Genomic DNA, 19,122 nt, shown 5'->3' with positions numbered 1-19,122 from the left:
ATCTGTGGTAGGCAGAATAGTAGCTCCACAAAGGTACCCATGCCCCAGTATCTGGAACCTATGATCTGTTAGCGACAAGGTACTCCACTGGCAGATTTCACCGTCATGTGCTCACCTCCTCATTTTACAAGTTCTTAGGTTGTTTTCCTGGAATTGATTGTTTGCAGTTGGGGTTGGGTCTTGCCCGTACAAACCTGTCGTGTTGTCTCTCCAGCATTTGGCTTTGGTATTTCTCCTTCTGAGAAGGCTCAGGTCACTCAGAATATGCCCAGTCTGTATGCTGACTCTAGAGGACAGTCTGGCGTCCTCTGTTCTCTCTCAGGCCACTCACGTGCCTGCACCTTAATACTTGAGGATGTGTAAAGGGTGAATTTAGGGGCTCTTCTTGCTCTGGAGTGACCCTGATTCCAAGGTAATTCCTCATGAAGTGAGAAAATATTCCATAAACTGAGTTGTCACGAGTTAACCTCAGCCTATATTCAGAAGCAGTGTTGGTCTCGTTGGGAAAGGGAGGTGCTGATGTGAACCCAGGACCTCCAAAACCCATCCTGAATGGTAGAAGCTCTGGGGTGGACCCTGCGTACTCTGATGCTCAGGGTTTGCCAAGGGACCCAGAAGTCATGGATCCCTCCCTGCCTTTCCCCTCTAAGGCTGTAAGTTCCTACATAGGGTTCTGAGGGCTATTTCTAGAAAGTACAAGGACTCCTGAGAATTAAGAGGGTTTTGACTGAATCCTTGAACCAAGAGGACCATTCAGCATGTTCTGAGTGAGTCTGGGTGAAGTTTCTTCGGGTCCATTGATGCCACTGATGAGAGAGCAGCACATTCACACACTGCAGAGACAGGGTGTGGTAGCCATGCGTCGGACATGGAACTTTTTTAGCAACTTATGTTTATATTCCCCTTCATGCTGTTAATCTTTCTCTATATGTAAATGTTTAGTGTTTTGATTTTAAAAGCTTAAGAAAACAGTAGAAATCAAAATTCTCAAGCAACTGAGAAAGTGGCTTCCAAAAAAGTTAATATATATATATATAGTTATAGTTATTTATTTATAAATATATATTTATTTCTTCCATGACCAAGAGAAACAGAGACAAAGAGGAAGAGAGATGGCACCTCCAACAGAGTCTTGGTGCCATGATGAGCCCCCAGCCAGCTCCAGATTGGGGTACATGCATGCCTGGCACACTCAGGGAGGTCTGCAGATACAATTGCAGAATCTTCCCACACCACCGTCCAGCCCCACAACCTCAAATAGATGTAGCTAGTTAAATCCTCATTGGCTTTGTCTACATTTACAAGAACCCATGCCCTTCCTGATATACCTTCTCCCTCTGTTGCACCTCATGCTGCTGGTTTAAAGAAAGGAAACATCTGTACCTTCTGGAGTGGGCAGGTCATAGGTTGCCCTGAGCTCTGTGCAGCCCGGACCCTTAGACTGTCCCAGCCACCTGCTCCCGCCCTGCAGACCGCCGGCAGTCTTTTTGTCTGAGGAAGTGTAGGCCCTTGTTTTCACTACTGTGGCATTTTGAATCATCTATTTTAGAGAACTGGATTAAAAATAGTATTTAAACTGATGATTTTTAAAATAAAATATCCAGGTAAATAAAATATGATATTCAGAAGCAGGCTTGCAGTGTTGCACAGATGGGTATTAACAGAACTCAACTCCCACTTTCTCCATGAGTAAGTAAACAGTGTGTTTAGTAAGATAAGGTTTTAAAAATTTTTTTAGCATCGGAATCTAGTAGATATATCTTTTTTGTCAAAATGCTGAATATACTCATAGCCTTAATCCCTCACCTCTCCAAATTCCCAGAAGTCCTTTTTCATCATCTTTTTTTTTTTTAAAGTTTATTTCCTTCATGGTGGTGGGGGAGGGGTGCGCTCTTGACATGGTCTTTCCAGTGCAGTCCTCTCCTCAGCCCTGTAGCCTGCCGGGATCACAAGCACACCCAATGTGATGAGGTAGACCTGGGATGTGAACCTGGTGCCCCGCCACGTGGTCTCCAGTATTGGGCAGCAGCTGGGCCATGCCATCCGTTCCCTCAGTTCCGTCCCCCTAGTCTGCTCCAGAAAATGCCTCCTGTTTTCCAGGTGGTTTTGGAGCACACTGCAGAGGGGCCATTGCCCTGGTCCAGTATCTATGTCCTCTTTCAACAGCACCGTCGAATCTGTGCTCACCTCAGTGGACATTTCCTGGGGCAGTAGCTGGCCCCGGGGCTGGATGCCTCAGTCAAGGCAGCAGAGTGTGAAACAAGGGTCTCCTAAGCAAGCACTGTCCCCTTCTCTTGGCTTTGCTCTCCTTCCCGTCATTCTCCACCACTGTGACTTTATCATGTGCTCTGTCCTACTGGGCAGCTCTAGAGTGTGCAGTGCATGTTTGGGGTTGGGGAGTGGGGGGGCTACAGAAGGGGCAGGAAGATCAGTGGGCAACTTGAATGATCTGGGTGAGTTGGCCCTTGAGAGGATGGCTGGAGTCAGCTGAATGTGGCCACCTTTGGAAGAGCAGCAGTTTCACCTAGTAACTGAGACGGTCTGTATCTTTAGCGTCTAAGGATAGTCTCCTCCTCCTGCCCGTCTCACAGGCATTCTCCTGCTGGGGCGGGGCAGTGACTCTCTCCTACTCATCCAGTCACAGAACCAGCTGTAGAGCTTTTTGTTTGTTTATTATTGTTCCCCCTTCAATAACACATTTTTCTACTCTGAAATTCCAATAGGTGCCCTAGAACAGGGGTGGGAGAAGAGAGATTTATCCTCCCATCCCTTCTCCTCTTCCCAAGAAACTCTGAGGGAGAACCCACTATTCGGGTGTTCAGAGGACGAGTTAAGATGGGGAATCGCTGCCCAGAGCTCCCTCTGTTGACTGCTTCTGTACACCATGGATGTTCAAGAACAGGCCAGTTACGGGGCCAGCAGTTAGCGTAATGACTATGTCGCTGAACTCCCATGTAGTTGACCGCGGTTCAAGTCCCAGACCCGGTGGCTTATGCTCACGCTGGGCGCGTGTGCGTGCGTGCTCAAGAACCCAAGAAGAGGTAGAGGAGAAGGGACTGTGGCGTGGCCATCCGCCCGGGGGGTTATTTCTCACTTTCTGTCTATCTGTCTCTCTGGCGAGCGCATCTGTGCCCTATAGCAAAAACTTCTCAAAAAAAAAAAAAAAAAAAAGAACAGGCCAATTTCAGCATTAACCAAAATAGCACATGACTACTCCACATTAAACAAACCAAAGCAATAGCAGGAATACCTTCATGCTATGATTAATTTACCAAGTTTCTCTCAAAACACAAAAGATAAAGTCATTACATCCAAAGTGCTCCCGCTTTAACTGGTGTTTTCACTGAGGATGAATCTGAGCTAGCTGTCGTTAAACATTAACAAGAACACATGTAGCCTGAGGACAAAGAATAGTGACTGGCAAGCATTTTGGTTTGGGGTTTTGGTTCCTTATTGTTGTCCCTAAATGGTTTGTATGTTGGACACATGTTTTTAATTTAAAACAACAACAAAAACAACCGCTTAAACTTTACACAGCCCCTTTTTATTTTAGAGGTTTTTGCCTTTAGGACATGTGCCTTTATTGGAAAGAGACAGAGACAGTGAGAGGAAAAATGAGAAATCACCTGCCAGGTGAGTTGGCCATGCTACAATTCCTTCTCTTCCATACTCTTCCCGGGATCTTGGGCACACACACACACATGCCCGATGTGCTTCATGCTACCAGGTCTGGGACCTGAACCGTGGTCAGCCATGTGGGAGCCCTGCAATGTAACCGCTGCGCCATTTGCTGACCCTGACACAAGCCCTTTTGTGTCAGACATCATGAGTGTCGCAGAGCCAGACCCGGAAATTGCTGCTAGTGGGATCAATGTGTCTTTAAAGGTTTTGCAAGCAAATACGCTCTTACTGAACTTGGGGATGCTTCGTGCTTCAGTTTGTGACACTAGGAACAATTTTCACAGCCTCTTGCTTACCTCAATAATGATCAAGAAGCATACTTAAATAATGTTCAAGACACTGCTTTAGGCCACTGCTGACAACCAGAGCTCTTGCGATACTTTGGAGGTTTGGCCTCTGCACCAGAAAGGAGCAAACATTACCATCCTAAGTACAGGCCTCGCCTAAGGTTAGCAGTAAGACCAGCATTCGGTTGCTTCATTTTCCTATTAAGCTCTGGGTTGCTGATTGAAGCAGAATTCCAATGTTTTGACACACTACCACATTGTTAACACGATAGGGAGGATTTGATTATGGGAGAACCAGTCCAAAAACGGTAAATTGACAAAAAAAAAAGAAAGAAAGAAAGAAAATTCTGGGGCCTTGCTTCTCAAGGCAGCTTTTGCGGTTGCATTCCTTTATTTGATGTGGTTCCCTCCTTCTCCTGTGCCAAACGGTGCAATGTGGAAAATGATGAAGTTGCAAAAAAAAAAAAAAAAAAAGGGGGGGGGGGGGGGGGGAAATGTTTAGTAACACGAGCAAACGGTGAAATGTGGAAAATGATGAAGTTGCAAAAAAAAAAAAAAAAAAGAGGCGGGTAGGGAGTGAACTGTTTAGTAACAAGAGAAAGAAAACAGAGCTTAGGTATCAAAGACAAAAATACCTGTTTCTCCAAGCAGGGAGGAGAGAGAAACACAGGAGTCCTTTCTCCCTGTGCACAGGGAAAGGCGGCTTTGCTGTCAGCTGGCAGGTTTCAAGGCCAACCCAGGCCCAGGGCAGGAGAGACTGGGAGGCCACAAACTGCCAGTAGGTGGGAAGAGCTGCAGTTTAAGAAAGGGCCAGGCCTGGTGCAAGATCCCCAGGAAAGGTGGGTTTAACTAGGGTAGGCCCCAAGAGAGGGGGGCTGCCTTCCAGCATCACATTGTGCCATGAACACATTGTTATGCCAGCCTTCTTCGGAGGCCAGTCCTAAAGAGGGATTCGAATCCAAATAAGGAAAAAGGTTTCCACGCAGTAACAGGATTTTATTTATTTACAATGTTAAGGCTGGACAGCTTTTCTATTGTGTGGTTTGTGACTACTCAAAGTGACATTTTCTGAGTCTTAAAATTATCTCTTTTCGCACTGTGAAAAGAGCATATATGATTCATCTTAATATTTCTGAGGATCAGTCACCAACTAACAGCTAGTATTTTGGGTGGGAGGAAGGCTTTTGTAGGCAGCTTTTTCACCTAACATAGAAGTAAAAAGCACCAGAATATGCCTCAAGCCTTGCTGGAAATCATAGAAATAGCTTGTTCTTGTGCTATTATTACAAGCTGGGATCGTCGTGAGAACTCCGACCATCCACGAGTTACGTACTCTTCACCCTGTCCTTGTGCAAAACTGGGCTGGCACTGGCTTACCTGCTGATCGAATATAGTGTCTAAGATGTTTGACCAAATGGCCTGCTTTTCATTTTTGCTGATAACCTAATTTAGATCTTTTTGCCTATTCTTTCTTTCTTTTCTTTTTTAAAAATTTGCTAGAGGGCACATGCACACACCATAGAGAAACAAAGGAGAAAAAGAAAGAATCAGAAGGCACCTCTCGGGTGGATGGCCACACTGCAATCCCCTTGCCTCCATTTCTCCTCTCAGGATTTTGGCCACCACCGAGTCTAGGACACAAACCATGCTGTTGGCTGTGTGGGACCCGTTGCATCAACCTCTACGGCACCAGCTGGCCCCTGCCTGTATTTCTTCCTGGATATTTTTCTATGTTCAGCGTCTGTAGAACTGTCAGATAATCCTCTAATCCTAGATCAAATGTGAACAAACGAAGCCAGCCCACAGCCTGTTTTGTACAGCCGGCAAGCTAGGAATGATTTCCACGTTTTTAGATGGTCAGAAAAACATAGGAAGAGTAATGTTTTGTGACTTGTAAGAATTTGAGGGACTTCACAATTCGGGGTCCCTTAATCAGGTGTGATGGAGCACGGCCACGCATGTTTGTTTCCATAGGTCTGCAGCAGCTCTGTGCTCTGACACAGCGCTGAGTAGCTGCAGCAGAGACGCTGGCTGCAAAGCCGACAGGAGTTTCTATCTGGTCCTTTACAGAAGAGTTGCTGACCCTTGTCCTAGACCCTTAAAACGCTAACTCCCATGATGATCTATTTATTGTTAATATCTATTTTGGAAATTTGACTCCCCTATCTTTCTCTGCATTCATTTGACCTTAATACTAAAAATATTACGTTGTCAGAAAAATCATAATGCATTTTTGCATAGGAAAAATACGTCATGACCTTTTTTTGAGAGAGATAGAGATTTTTGCTATTGGGTGTGTGTGCTCACTGGAGAGACAGAGACAGAAAGTGAGAAATCATCCCCCTCCTCAGGGGGGATGGCCATGCCGCAACCCCTTCTCCTCCATTCTCCTCTGAGGATTTTGGGGCACACACGTACAGGCGCCCAGCATGAGTTTTAAGCCACCTGGTCCAGGACATGAACTGCGGTCGACTACGTGGGAGTCCAGTGATGTAACCATTACACCATCTACTGGTCCTACCTCATGACTTTTCTGACAACATATTTGTTGAGTACCTAATATAAGCTTGGCGTTATTCATTTTGGGGGGTTTATTTATTATTTCTTTCATAAGAAAAAGAGACAAAGGGCAAGGTGGGAGAAAGGCAGATATAGGCATCCCCAACAGATTTCGATGCCACCCCCTGCCCCTGGCCTCAGCCATGCTGAATCACGGGCACCCTGTGTCAAGAGAGCAACTTCCAGGTGCAAGCCCAGGACCTTCCATGAGCAGCCGGCATCACAGAGCATCACTGCTTCTGCCCCGTACAGAATTATTCTGGCCTCCGGGATGGTGGAAGTGGACAAAACACACAGATCCCTGTTCCGGAGGCATGTCCATAGTGAAGGGTGGTAGGGGAGGCAGTAAAAAAGCATACACGTAGATCATCTGGTGGAGACGCGTGTGTGGGGGAAGTACAACAAAGAAGAGCATGTAGCAGAGACGAAAGTAACTGTCCCATAAACGTGCTATACAGGAAACCTCAGTGAGGTGACACTGGAACAAGCCATAAAGCAGGTGAAGAAGCAAGCCCCGCACGTGACAGGGAAGGGAGTTCCGGGCAGAGGGAACAGGAGAAGGAGTAGGCTAGCGCCCTGAGGTGGAGCAGCCATGGCTTATCTCTGGGGGCAGTCATTCAGGTGAGAAGTCCTGGGAGGCTGTGCCAGGCTCATCGAACGTGGGCATGGGAGGAGAGGAGTGCAGGCGACGAGATGTTTGGCCTGGGAGCCAAGAGGCAGAAGCTGTCCCCGACCGAAACGGCATGAGTGCCAGAGCAGGAGATTTTTCGAGCAGGGCTTGCTTATGGGTAGGTTGAGGCTGAGGTGCGTTTTAAACAGCCACGTGGAGGGGAAGAGGTGCGACTGCTCTATGAGCTCGGAGTTCAAGAGCATTCTGAGCTAGACATGGCAGTTTGGAAATCACCAGTATAAAGGAAAAATTGTAAGCCATGAGACTGGCTGAGATTCCATTTCAAAGCCCAGACTTGTCCTAGCTCCCAGACATCTCTCACTCTATGACTGAACAGAACTTTTTTTTTAACCTCAAATTTTCTTTCCAGTTCACCATTTACATTGTATCATTCTTGCTCCCTCTCTAAGCAATTAGTTACCCCCTCACCAGCAGAAATCCCAGGTAGCCTAGTATATTATATTGTCAAAAAAGTTATGACATATTTTTCCTGTGCAAAAATGCATCATGACTTTTCCAACAACCCGATATGAGATATGCCTTTCTCAAGGGGACAGAAAGCTGTTTCTAAGACCCATGATCCACTGTCTACAGTGAGTTACACTTGCTTTTTTTTTTTTTTTTTTGGAGAGTTCTTTTTTGCTATAGGGCACGTGCCCTCGCCAGACAGACAGAGAGAGACAGAGAGACAGAAAGCAGGAAATCACCCCCCAGGGGGGGATGGCCACGCCGCAATCCCTTCTCCTCCATACTCCTCTCAGGATCTTGGGCATACACGCACACGTGCCTGGTGTGAGTTTAAGCCACCAGGTCCAGGACTCGAACCGCGGTCGACTACGTGGGAGTCCAGCGACATAGCCATTACGCTAACTGCTGGTCCCAGTAACACTGGCTTTTGATCCACTGCCCTATTTTGTTAAGTAGTGGGAGAGGATGTCAAGAAGTTCATGGAAAAGATGAGATTAAAGTATGGACTTATTTTGGTGCAAAAAAAAAAATTGAAATACATGCATTATTTTTTTCATAATACAAATTTTCCACAAACTTTTTGAAGCCTTCTGTATGTCCTTTTTATTTCCATCCCCAGTCTTGATTTGACTGCTCCTTTACCTGGCCTTGGTGTGAAGGATATCTAAATGAAACTACATCACATTTTGTCCTTGTATGCATACATGTAGCACACATCTAGGTGTGTCCAGGAAGGTTTTATCTCCCATACTAGACCTGAAGAGCATGTCTATATTTTCTTTCCTTTCTGTCAGTGACCTAATCCCCTGGGGATAGGAGGTAGACTGGCTTTTGCCACACCCCTCCCCAATCCCAGCCCTGTGGTACTTCATCAGAGTGAGGTAGGGAGCAAATGTGGTGTGAGGACCACCTGCAGTGCACCCACTAGCGAACAGGTCGGAATGCAGATTCCCAGACCCCATCTCAGACTTGCTGAAGTTATGCAGTTGGCTTCTTTAGGCTGAGGCCTAGGGCTTGTTTTTGTTGTTATTGTAGTTTGTTTTCTTTTCTTTTCTTTTTTTTTTTTTTTTTTTTTTTTCCCTTAGGATTTTGCCACAGGGCATATGTGCTCACCGGGAGAGAGGGAGAGAGAGGGAAAGTGAGAAGTCACTCCCAGGGGGGATGGCCACACCACAGTCCCTTCTTCTCCATTCTCCTCTTGGGATTTTTGGCATGCACCCACATGTGCCCAGCATGATTTTCAAGCTGCCAGCTCTGAGACTCGAACTGTAGTCAACCATATAGCAGTCCAGGACCCTAACGGCCACACCACTTGCTGGCCCCAGGGCCTGGGTTTTAACAAACTCCTGAGATTATTCCTTAGCAAACATGGAAATTACTGGTGCAGAGAAAGATTATAACCCCATTTCACTGTTTCCAGTTTGAACAAGTTATCTATCTCAAGCTTCAGTTTTCTCTCTCTACAAGAAGTATATTAACACTCACTACCTACTTTGTAAAGCTGTTTGTAAAATTAAAAAATTAAGTAAGAATCACTTTGAAAACAGATTATGTAGTGCTAAATGCCAGTACCCTGGGCAAATCTTATTTTCCGGCATCTTCCTTTTTGTGTGCAAGCCAAGCTCTACCTATGCATTCGTTCTTTGAGCACAGAGACCAGGAATGTGTGCATGAGGTTACCCAGTGCTGTCTGAGTGCCCAAGCCCCTACTAAACACCAGCTAAGGAGTCAGGTGGACACCCTTATTTGCCCTGGCAGGGCAGAGGATTTTCTCTTATTCTCTGCATCTTCTTTTGACCCTCATCGAAACCTGTGTGCAATGAAAGGGATGGACTTAGGTTTAGTCTAAGGTAACTATTGTGTGTATTGACTTTTTTTTTTTTCCGATAAAAATGTTTCAAAGGTAATTCAGAGAAGTTACCTGTTAAATAGCAAAGCAGTGAAACCACTCATTGGAGTTTTTTGGGTTTTTTTTAAGAATTATTTATTCAATTATGAAGAAATAAGTCTAATTAAAAGTTATTTAATTCTTTCACTCTGTGCTTTCTTTCTTGCTAGTGCGTTTTATATGAAATATCATCCCATCTGAACATACTAAGTATTTATACAACTCTCATCTTTTTTTAAGAATTATTTAATTTATTATTGTCTTTTTTTTTTTTTTTTTAATTTGACCAGAAAAAGACACAGAGAGAGAGAGAGAGAGAGAGAAAGTCAGAAAGCAAGCCGCCTGCTCCAGGGCTCAAACCATGGTCAGCCATGTGGGAGCGTCTAGCACCTTAACCACCACACCACCTGCTGGTCCCAGGGCTTTGAAGTTGTCAATTTATAACAGATTCACTCATTCCTGACTACTGATAGTTGAAAATAGTTTCCCTTCTTAAAGAAATTGTGATGGAATCAACGCAGGTAATATGCCCAAGGTCAAGATGTAACTAGAAGGAAAAGGCTTTTCTTTCCCTCAGCCTGTTCGTGTCTTGAGTGGTTGGGCATCATTAGGAGTAGTTCATACCAAATCCTAGCAGAACAGCATCTGCTAAGTCCATTGTTGTCTGAGGGCTTAAAGTATTTTTCCGCATGCCAACGAAATCCTGATGGTGGACATCTGTCAAGAGTACTGCTCCTTAGCGGATTTTTTTGAGATGTTAACAAACTTAAAAAAAAACACATTTCTGAACAAAGACTCAGTTAGTAGTCATGTCATTAGACATATTCTGTTTGCAATGACAAGATTCCCATCTCTTCTCTTTACTTCTTTAAATCTAAAGTTCCCTGGCTTGCATTCTACCTCCTTTCCGCTGGAGAGTGTCCGTCAAATCCTCTGGCCCTTAGAGTTCTTCCAGGTTTCCAGGAGTTCTTTTTCCTAGAATGAAAAGGGCTCTGATGGCGTCAGTTTCAGATACCTAAATAAGTTCAATAAATGTTCCTGGAAACAGCCTGAAGGGCTTAGTCAGCCCAGGCATCTGCCTGAGACACTCAAGCCACATGTGGAATCAGATATCAAGTCTGCAGATCAGGAGTTAGAAGTCACAAAAGTGATAACCAAAGACCTGAGCGCTGGGTAGACTTAGGTCAGAGAGACCTGGACTTGGATGCCCTTTCATCCACCGCTCTGACTTTACAGAGCTTATTGAGCTTCTGTAAGCTCCAGCACTCCCACCTGTAAGATGGGGTAACACCTCTCTCACGGGGTGGGATGAACAGATGATACCATATAGGAACAGAACTCTATGTGGTGCTTGATACATAGTTAGTGCGTAGTAAATAGTTATTATTTGCTGCTCTGATCTGTGGATAATTCATTTACCAACCAAATATCTCTTACTGCCTTTTAACGTCTTTCCGTTTCTACTGTACCTAAGCAGAGAACGGCTGATCAAAAGTACCCATATTGTACGCCTTCATATTTTAAAGTTACTCTATTGATTCCATAACCTTTTAAGTCTTTAACTTGCTTTCAACTTCTTTAGACTTGGCTCCAAGGAGTATTTTCTGAGTGTTTAATCATAGTTGTCATTATCTTAGAACATTGCCATTTTTATATGTTCCTCTAAAAATGGAAAACAGAAAATGGAATACAGTACTCTGACAAAGCCGTTACTTAGGCTGTGAATGGAGTGTGTTCAGTGGGAATATTAGATTAGTCACAAATGTGAGATGGCCAAGCCTACGTCAATGCTTCAGTGAACTTCGGATCCAGTGTGACTCCCCAAATCTCCTCCTTTTTATATATGAAACTCGTCATTCCGATCTCCTTTTATGTTCTCCTACCGTTGTACTCATCGAGATTTTTATGTATTACACACTGATTTTATTTAATTGAAAGACTGAGATAGCTCAAAGTTAACTCTGTAAAATGAGATGAAGGCTAGTAAGTCTGGAAAAATGCTTTATTAGAAAAAAATTCACTTAAAAAACAAAACCAGAGAATCTTCATAATTTAGTATTTATGTCCTTCTGGGTTTTTAGAATCTATGATTTTTTTTTGAAATCCCACCGAATTAGATTGTTATGACATGTGCTATCTAAGATGAGAAAATGTGAGATGCTATTTATGAATAAAACTTTGAGGGCAATTTTAGTCACTTAGACCACTGTTTCAGTATATAGCAGGGATTAGACTTTTTAAAATTACATACCATCTTTCTTTCTTTCTTTTTTCTTTCTTCCTTTTTTTTTTTTTTTTTTTTTTGTAGAGGTTTTTGCTATAGGGCATGTGCGGTTGCCAGAAAGACAGAGAGACAGAAAGTGAGAAATCACCCCCACCCTGGGGGATGGTCACGCTGCAATCCCTTCTCCTCTCTTCTCCTCTTGGGATCTTGGGCACGCACACACACATGCCCGGCGTGAGTTTAAACCTCCGGGTCCGGGACTCGAACCACAGTCGACTACATGGGAGTCCAGTGGCATAGCCATTATGTCAACTGCTGGTCCCAGAATTACATACCATCTTTCTATGAAATAATTTCTAATCAAAAAGGACATAGTCTTTGAAACCAAAAAGACCTGGGTTCAAGTCCATCTCTTCTACTTTCTTTTTCTCTCTCTCTTTTTTTTTTAATGATTTTATTTATTTATTTATTTATTTATTTATTTATTTTGGGGGGGAGAGGTTTTCGCTAGAGGGCACGTGCGCTCGCCAGACAGACAGAGAGAGACAGAGAGACAGAAAGCAAGAAATCACCCCCCTAGGGGGACGGCCACACCGCAATCCCTTCTCCTCCATTCTCCTCTTGGGATCTTGGGCATGCACACACACACGCCCGGCGTGAGTTTTAAGCCACCAGGTCCGGGGCGTGAACCGCGGTCAACTACGTGGGAGTCCAGCAACATAGCCATTATGCCAACTGCTGGTCCCAATGATTTTATTTATTTATTTTGATCAGAGAGGGACAGAGGGAGAGAGAGTTGGAAAGAAGTGAGAAAGCAAGCCACTAGGCCTGGGACTCAAACTGCAGTTGGCCATGTGGGAGTCCAGCACCCTTACCCACCATGCCACTTGCTGGCCCCACCATCTCTCCTACTTTCTTATTAAATTATCTTGGACCAAGATACTGAGACTCTTAGAGCCTCTGTGTCCTCATCCATAAATTGAGCTGATTAGCTCTGCTTGGCAGGGTTGCTGTGAGGTTAGAGATGAGTGCCCAGTAGAGTGCCTGACATAAGCACTGAGTGAGCATCAGTGACTTGTGTGGCAAGGGCTCTTCTGGCTAGCCACCAGGAAACATCGTCCTGTAGAGAGTGCCCCAGATCCTTGAAGTCCCTGGCATTCCTCTACCTTGAAAGGACTTATCAGAAGTGCCTTCATCAAGGCCAGCAGGTGTGTGGTGGTTAAGACACTGGATTCCCACATGGCAGACCATGGTTCAAGTCCTGGACCTGACAGCTTGCTTTCTCACTTTCTCTCTCTCTCTCTTTCTCTCTCTCTCTGGTGAGCACACATGCCCTGTAGCAAATTGAAAAAAAAATTATTATAAATAAAATTAAATAAAAATACTTGTTTAAAAAAAATTAGAAGAAATGCCTTCATCACATCTCCAGAGTGGGAGACTTGAGTCCTTAAACAGAGTTGGACATCCAGCTAGTGCTGTTTGTGTCGGTTCGAAGGCAACACACCTTTCCGTAGGATTTCCCACACTGGGGGTTAGAGACAGCCTGTCTCTATCCTCTGTGCTGGAAGTGCCTCTTGCCTGCTTTGACCTCCAGCTCTCCCCTTGGGCATACACCATGGAGGAGGCGTTCAGGTCAAGTTCCTCCCAGAAGCCAGTTCAGGGGCAGGAGCGGAACACTCAGGCTGACTCCAGTGCTTCTGACAGTACCTTGTCAAATAGAGGCATTCACAATGAAGACTATCTTGCTTGGTACTGCTTAATATTCGTGTAACTCTAATTATTCTAACCCATTTGATGCTTTGAGAGCGATGGGTCTTTTTGGAAATAGTGTTATTTCTGCTGCACTGATGAGAAGGTTGAATAGAACCAGCAAAAGAAAACTTGACAGAAGCCAGAATCACGACTGAGAATCCCTGGCCATTTGGTTGTCTTCCCTGTTAAATTATCCTTTTACTCCGTTTATTTGTCAGTAAAGTAAAACCCCTACAAAAATACACGCCGGGCGTGTGTGCGTGTGTGCCCAAGATCCCGAGAGGAGAATGGAGGAGAAGGGATTGCGGCGTGGCCATCCCCCCTGGGGGGTGATTTCTCACTTTCTATCTCTCTGTCTCTCTCTGTCTGTCTGGCGAGCGCATGCACCCTATAGCAAAAACCTCTCCAAAAAAAAAAAAAAAATACTCAAAAATAATGGCTTTATGCCGGCACGTTGCAACTAGGTCAAGTGTTCAGTGTTAGAGAAGCTCTGAATGTTTGCAGACGGAGTAAGGTTCACAGAAGGCTCTTTTAACTTTATTTGCATGGAAAAGAATATATTAATGTATTCGAAATAGTTCTGATTTGGCTTTTAAAGCCAACAAGCCAGACCCGGAATACTTGTCTGGTTACCATTTAGTCTGTTTAACTAACTCCATTGTAGGAAAGACATCTCAAATTCTGCCTTTGTCTTTTTAATTTATATCCACAGATTCACTTTTAGTTCTAAGAATCATCAACTAGTTTCATGTTTCATCTTGAAGACATGGAAGGAACTTTCTCTTCAAAACAGCTCTTTTCACCCCTTTCTCCTCCCAAGTGTAGGCTGAGGCCCTTTTCCTCACCTTTCTACCCCAGCTCCCTCATTGCAGTGCTCCAGAGATCACAAGAATCAACTCCCCCGTTCCCTTTCATCTCATCATCCTTGCCCCAGCCCCTTAGTGTGTTGGTCAGGTCCTGACCTCTCTCCAACCAGCCCTGCATTCCTGGGACTATCTGACTGAGCCCTGGAATCAAAGTACAGGGTGAATTCTCTCTTGTACATGCTCAGCCAATGTATTGGGATTCATGAATATTAAATAATTAGAGATCACAGAGCCTCACCTTCATCTTGTACCCTTTAAAAACATAATCGCTTCTTTATTTCATGGCACTTGACTTTGTTTATTCAGCCTGATCAGAGCTGCTCTCAGACTCTAGCAAGCCTGTTAAATATTTACCCACAAGACGGATACTTACACATGAATCAGCAGCACTTATCAGTGTGTCATGCTGGATATTAGGTTCTATACCCTCACAAGTTAAGAAACTACTGAGATAAATAAAAAATGAAATGAAGGTCCTTTTAAAAATAAACTCTTGGGACCAGCAGATGGTATAATGGTTACATCACTAGATTCTCATGTAGTCGACCGTGGTTCAAGTCCCAGACCCGGTATCTTAAACTCATGTCGGGTGCATGTGTGTGCGTGCTCAAAGTCCCAAGAGAATGAAGGAGAAGGAATTGCGGCATGACCATCTCCCCTGGGGAGTGATTTCTCACTTTCTGCCCCTCTGTCTCTGTCTCTCCAGCAAATGCCCTATAGCAAAAATCTTTCCAAAATAAATAAAAATAAACTCTAAGTTAAAACTATCCTTCATAGCCCCTGAAGTGCTTGATCTGTTGAGGCTTAGGCAACCCAGCCTCATTCCAACTCAGACACGCCAGAGTGGTTGGTCTGTCATGTCCAGATCAAGTGAATCTGATTGTTTGCCGGTTGGGGTACGGAAATGCTGAGATATGAACAAAGTGAAGAGAACACTTGCTTTGCTTTTGTGTGCAAGATAAAGGGAGATAAGCTGAACCCCTCAGCGTCTGCTTCAGTGATAGACTGAGTGCTTCTGGGAGCACCTTGTCTTTGTTGGGATCCTGACCAGTTGACTGAGCCAGATTCCAGATTCTTCCCATGTTCCCTGTAGCATGAATAAAATCCCCCTCCTCTCAGGGCGGCATGAGAGTTCAGCAGAAATAGCATGGACTCTGGTGGCAGGCAGACCTGTGCTCAAATAGGCAGTTTACATCCTGCCGAGTAGTGTAAATCCGAATCCATTGCTTCTGCTCTGAGCCTCCATTTCTTCACCTGTGAAGTTACAATGATCGTCCTCACCTCACTGAACCGTGAGGACAGTTCAGTTAGATACTATGAGAGAACACCTCACAACAAGGGTTCATTCTCGGTAATCGCAGAGGCGGGCTGCAGAAACATGGCCGGAAACAGCTAGTCTTCAGATCTCTTCCCACCACTGCTTCTTTCCATCATTAGAGGTCATTTTTTATTTCAGGCTGTCTTTCAGAATAGCACAGTTCAAGCAGAGACAGAGTGTGACAGGCTTAGGGACCCCCAGACGGTTTCTTTCCTTGTGTGCAATTTAGTGAACACCGAGGGCTTACCCTGTAAAATTGTATGTAAGCCAAAGACCATTACAATCAATTCGAGGAAACCATCCAAATTACTTTCTTGTTTGAAATGTTATTATGTCAAGAATAATCCTCTCAGTAAGCTCTGAGTAGCCAGGATCTTGGCATTCTCGAGGTCATACAGGTATTTGACCAATAGCTACAAGATATATACATACGGGTCTTATTTTTCTTGTAGTATAGCATTTTCTTGATCATTTTCTGTCCTAATAGGATCATTATAACTTTCTGGTTAGATGTGTACCGTCTGTCTTTGTGCATATGAAAGGAGATAAAATGCTTTCCTCCGGCTCACAGGGAGCCATAGGAACTTCCTAGCCTTCTTCTGAGTTTAGGCTAAATCTAATCTACTGTCTCCTCAAAGAGTAGCAGAAGGAAATGATGATCTCACTGATTGTGTGCAGTTGCAGAGTGCAGATGATACGCACTTAGCCAAACGTTATCTTAAGATATTCTCAGTCAGAGATGTGCCTCATGTCATCTGAGTAGAAAAAGACAGTATCAGATATTTCCACTTCACATTGATTTCCTCAAATCACCCGGGATTTTGTTTGTTGGGATTTTTCACTTCTATAAGTAAATATAAAATTCGTTTTTTATTTAACTTTATTTTATTTATTTTTTAATTTGACCAGAGACGGACAGAGTGAGAGAGAGAGAGGGAAAGTGAGAAAGCAAGCCAGCCGCCAGGTCCAGGACTCGAATTGTGGTCGGCCATGTGAGAGTCCATGGCCATAACCACTATGCCACCTGCCAGCCCCAGTAAACATAAAATTCATTTTACCAGAGAAATTAATTTCAAATATTTGCAGTCAGTATGGAAACAGATGGCTCTGGAGTCCTTTCAGTAGTCATATATATGTTCCCTGTGTCACAAACCCTAAACTGAGTCAGTCTACCCTAAATTCTGTAGGGATGGATTTCCAAGCAGTTGTTATGACATCTTTTCCTTCCGTTTATGATCTTGTAACTGTGGGAACCTGGATAATGAATAATCACAGAGATAAAGGACTTTAGGGTTAAATATACACACATATACCACTCTATTACAGAGAGGTTTTAAGGGGCTTAAGAACTATATATACACATGCGCACGCGCACACACACACACATAATTTATAACATACACTATGTATAGAATACATACTATATCTATGTAATATGTAGTACATTAAGGGGTCAGATGGTGGCATAGTAGTAAAGCAGTGCTCTACAAAACTGACCCACGTGGGAAGGTCCTAGGTTCATGTCCAGAGACCTCCCTGAACATGCTAAGCACACGTATACCTGTTATCTGGGGCAGGCTGAAGCTGGGGGTGGATTGTGATCGTAAAACCCTGTTGAAGGTGCTGAAGACTTGCTCTCTTTCTCTGTCATTGTTACTCGTAGAAGAAATAAACTTTAAAAAGAAATATATACATTAAAATTTTAAAAACTAGGGCAAAATGAAAGTGAGAGGAAAGAAAATAAAATCAAGATTAAGGGTGACACATGGAATGCATTCCATAGCATTCAGAATAATTTCTTTTAATAATTCCATGCTGGGTAATTTAAACTGAAAAAGGAGTCAAGTTCTAGAAGCTATTTCTGAACCAAATCTCAGTGCTTAGATTAATGATTATACCCTTCTCATTTAGATAATACCTTCTTCCTGAATACGTTTTAGAATACAAGGTAGCAGAGTTGGTAAACCTTAGAACTAGTCTTTTCAGCACATAGGTACAATGTAGCATCAAGTCATTTTAGTTCCCTTCATATGTTTAATGAATAATTTATCTTTCCTCAGCACAAGTTGGGCATAATGAGGAGTATAAAAATGTTTCAATAATATGTACGGCCATTATTGGTAAGACATTTACCTGTGCCAATCAAAACGCGCTAATTTGTACTATTGTGTGGTAAGATTGATGTGTAACCAGAATGTGCTAATTAACAAAATGAATGAAAATGTAGATATTTGCTTATGAAGTAAATAAAGGCTTTGTTCCCATCATCACTAACCCAGGCAGCTGGTGACCAGCCTGTCATGAGGGAAGCTAGTTCTGTTTGGGGTATCCGTCCCTATGTGACTTGAGCCCAAGTGAAGTGTCCATTGTACTTTTGTCCTTGCAGTGCACTGGGAGGCTCTTCAGCTCTTCACATCCCTGCTTTCCCAGGAGGAGGATGTCTCATCGATTACGTTCCTCAAGTATGCCACCTGCTCACCAACAAGGTAACAGCCAGTCCTCTGACTCCTCCCTCTTCTGAGACTCCTTCCTCCCGTCCACCACTCAAGAGTCATGGCGTGTGCCTCCTCCACAGACTGTCGTCTTACTTCCACCTCCATCGACTTCTGGTTTCCAACTTTGAATTACAATTTGTTTTGCTCCCTGTTTCTTTGCCCTCCTTCCTTTTTTGAATGATCCAGACCTATTCTAGTCTTGTCTTCATCTATTCTGGAGATTTGTCACCTCTTCCCTTGAATTTCCTTCATTCCCTATGTTTTTGCTAGATCCTACACCTTCTTACTTTCACGTTTTTGAAACCTTTCATTTCCCAAGCATCTAGAGCGTGCATGCGTCTGCTCATGTGTTTGCCACTAGTTGATTTCAGGGTAATTCTTTAAAACAATCTCATTTCTGTATGCTTTTCTGAACCTCACTTTTTAATAGTCAGTCCTTAATTCTTCCTATCATGACTGGAAGAAGTTCGCTAGAGGAGCTGGCAGGTGGCATGGTGGTTAAGGGCCTGGGAGACCTGCAGTTAGTGTAATGGCTACGTTGCTGAACTCCCATATAGCTGACCACGGTTTGAGTCCCAGACCCGGTGGCTTAAACTCATGCTGGGCACGAGTGCGTGCGTGCCCAAGATCCTGAGAGGAGGGAACCAGCAGTTAACGTAATGGCTATATCGCTGGACTACCACGTAGTTGACCGCGGTTCGCGTCCCGGACCTGGTGGCTTAAAACTCACGCTGGGCACATGTGTGTGCATGCCCAAGATCCCGAGAGAGAATGGAGGAGAAGGGACTGCGGCGTGACCAACCCCTGGGGGGGTGATTTCTCACTTTCTGTCTCTATGTCTCTCTCTCTGTCTGTTTGGCTAGCACACGCACCCTATAGCGAAAACCTCTCCAAAAAAAAAAAAAGATCCTGAG

At 44.0% G+C, this 19,122-nt stretch overlaps 1 protein-coding gene across 6 annotated transcripts in view; it reads left to right on the top strand.

The window, feature by feature from the left end:
* The window catches only part of BABAM2 (BRISC and BRCA1 A complex member 2), a 444,577-nt gene that overhangs the window by 324,038 nt on the left and 101,417 nt on the right, over positions 1-19,122 (top strand). For all 6 annotated transcript variants that reach the window (XR_003546792.1, XR_003546791.1, XR_003546790.1 and 3 more), the window contains one exon: positions 18,100-18,199. Coding sequence is in view for 2 of the 6 variants with exons in the window: in XM_006162134.3 (XP_006162196.1) it covers positions 18,100-18,199 (100 nt within the window). In the remaining 4 variants the exon portion in view is untranslated. The remainder of the gene's footprint in view (positions 1-18,099; positions 18,200-19,122) is intronic.

Source organism: Tupaia chinensis, unplaced genomic scaffold (genome assembly GCF_000334495.1).
Source record: "Tupaia chinensis unplaced genomic scaffold, TupChi_1.0 Scaffold139757_1, whole genome shotgun sequence".
In the NCBI taxonomy this organism is placed as follows: domain Eukaryota; kingdom Metazoa; phylum Chordata; class Mammalia; order Scandentia; family Tupaiidae; genus Tupaia; species Tupaia belangeri.
This window is presented reverse-complemented; position numbering and strand designations above follow the sequence as displayed.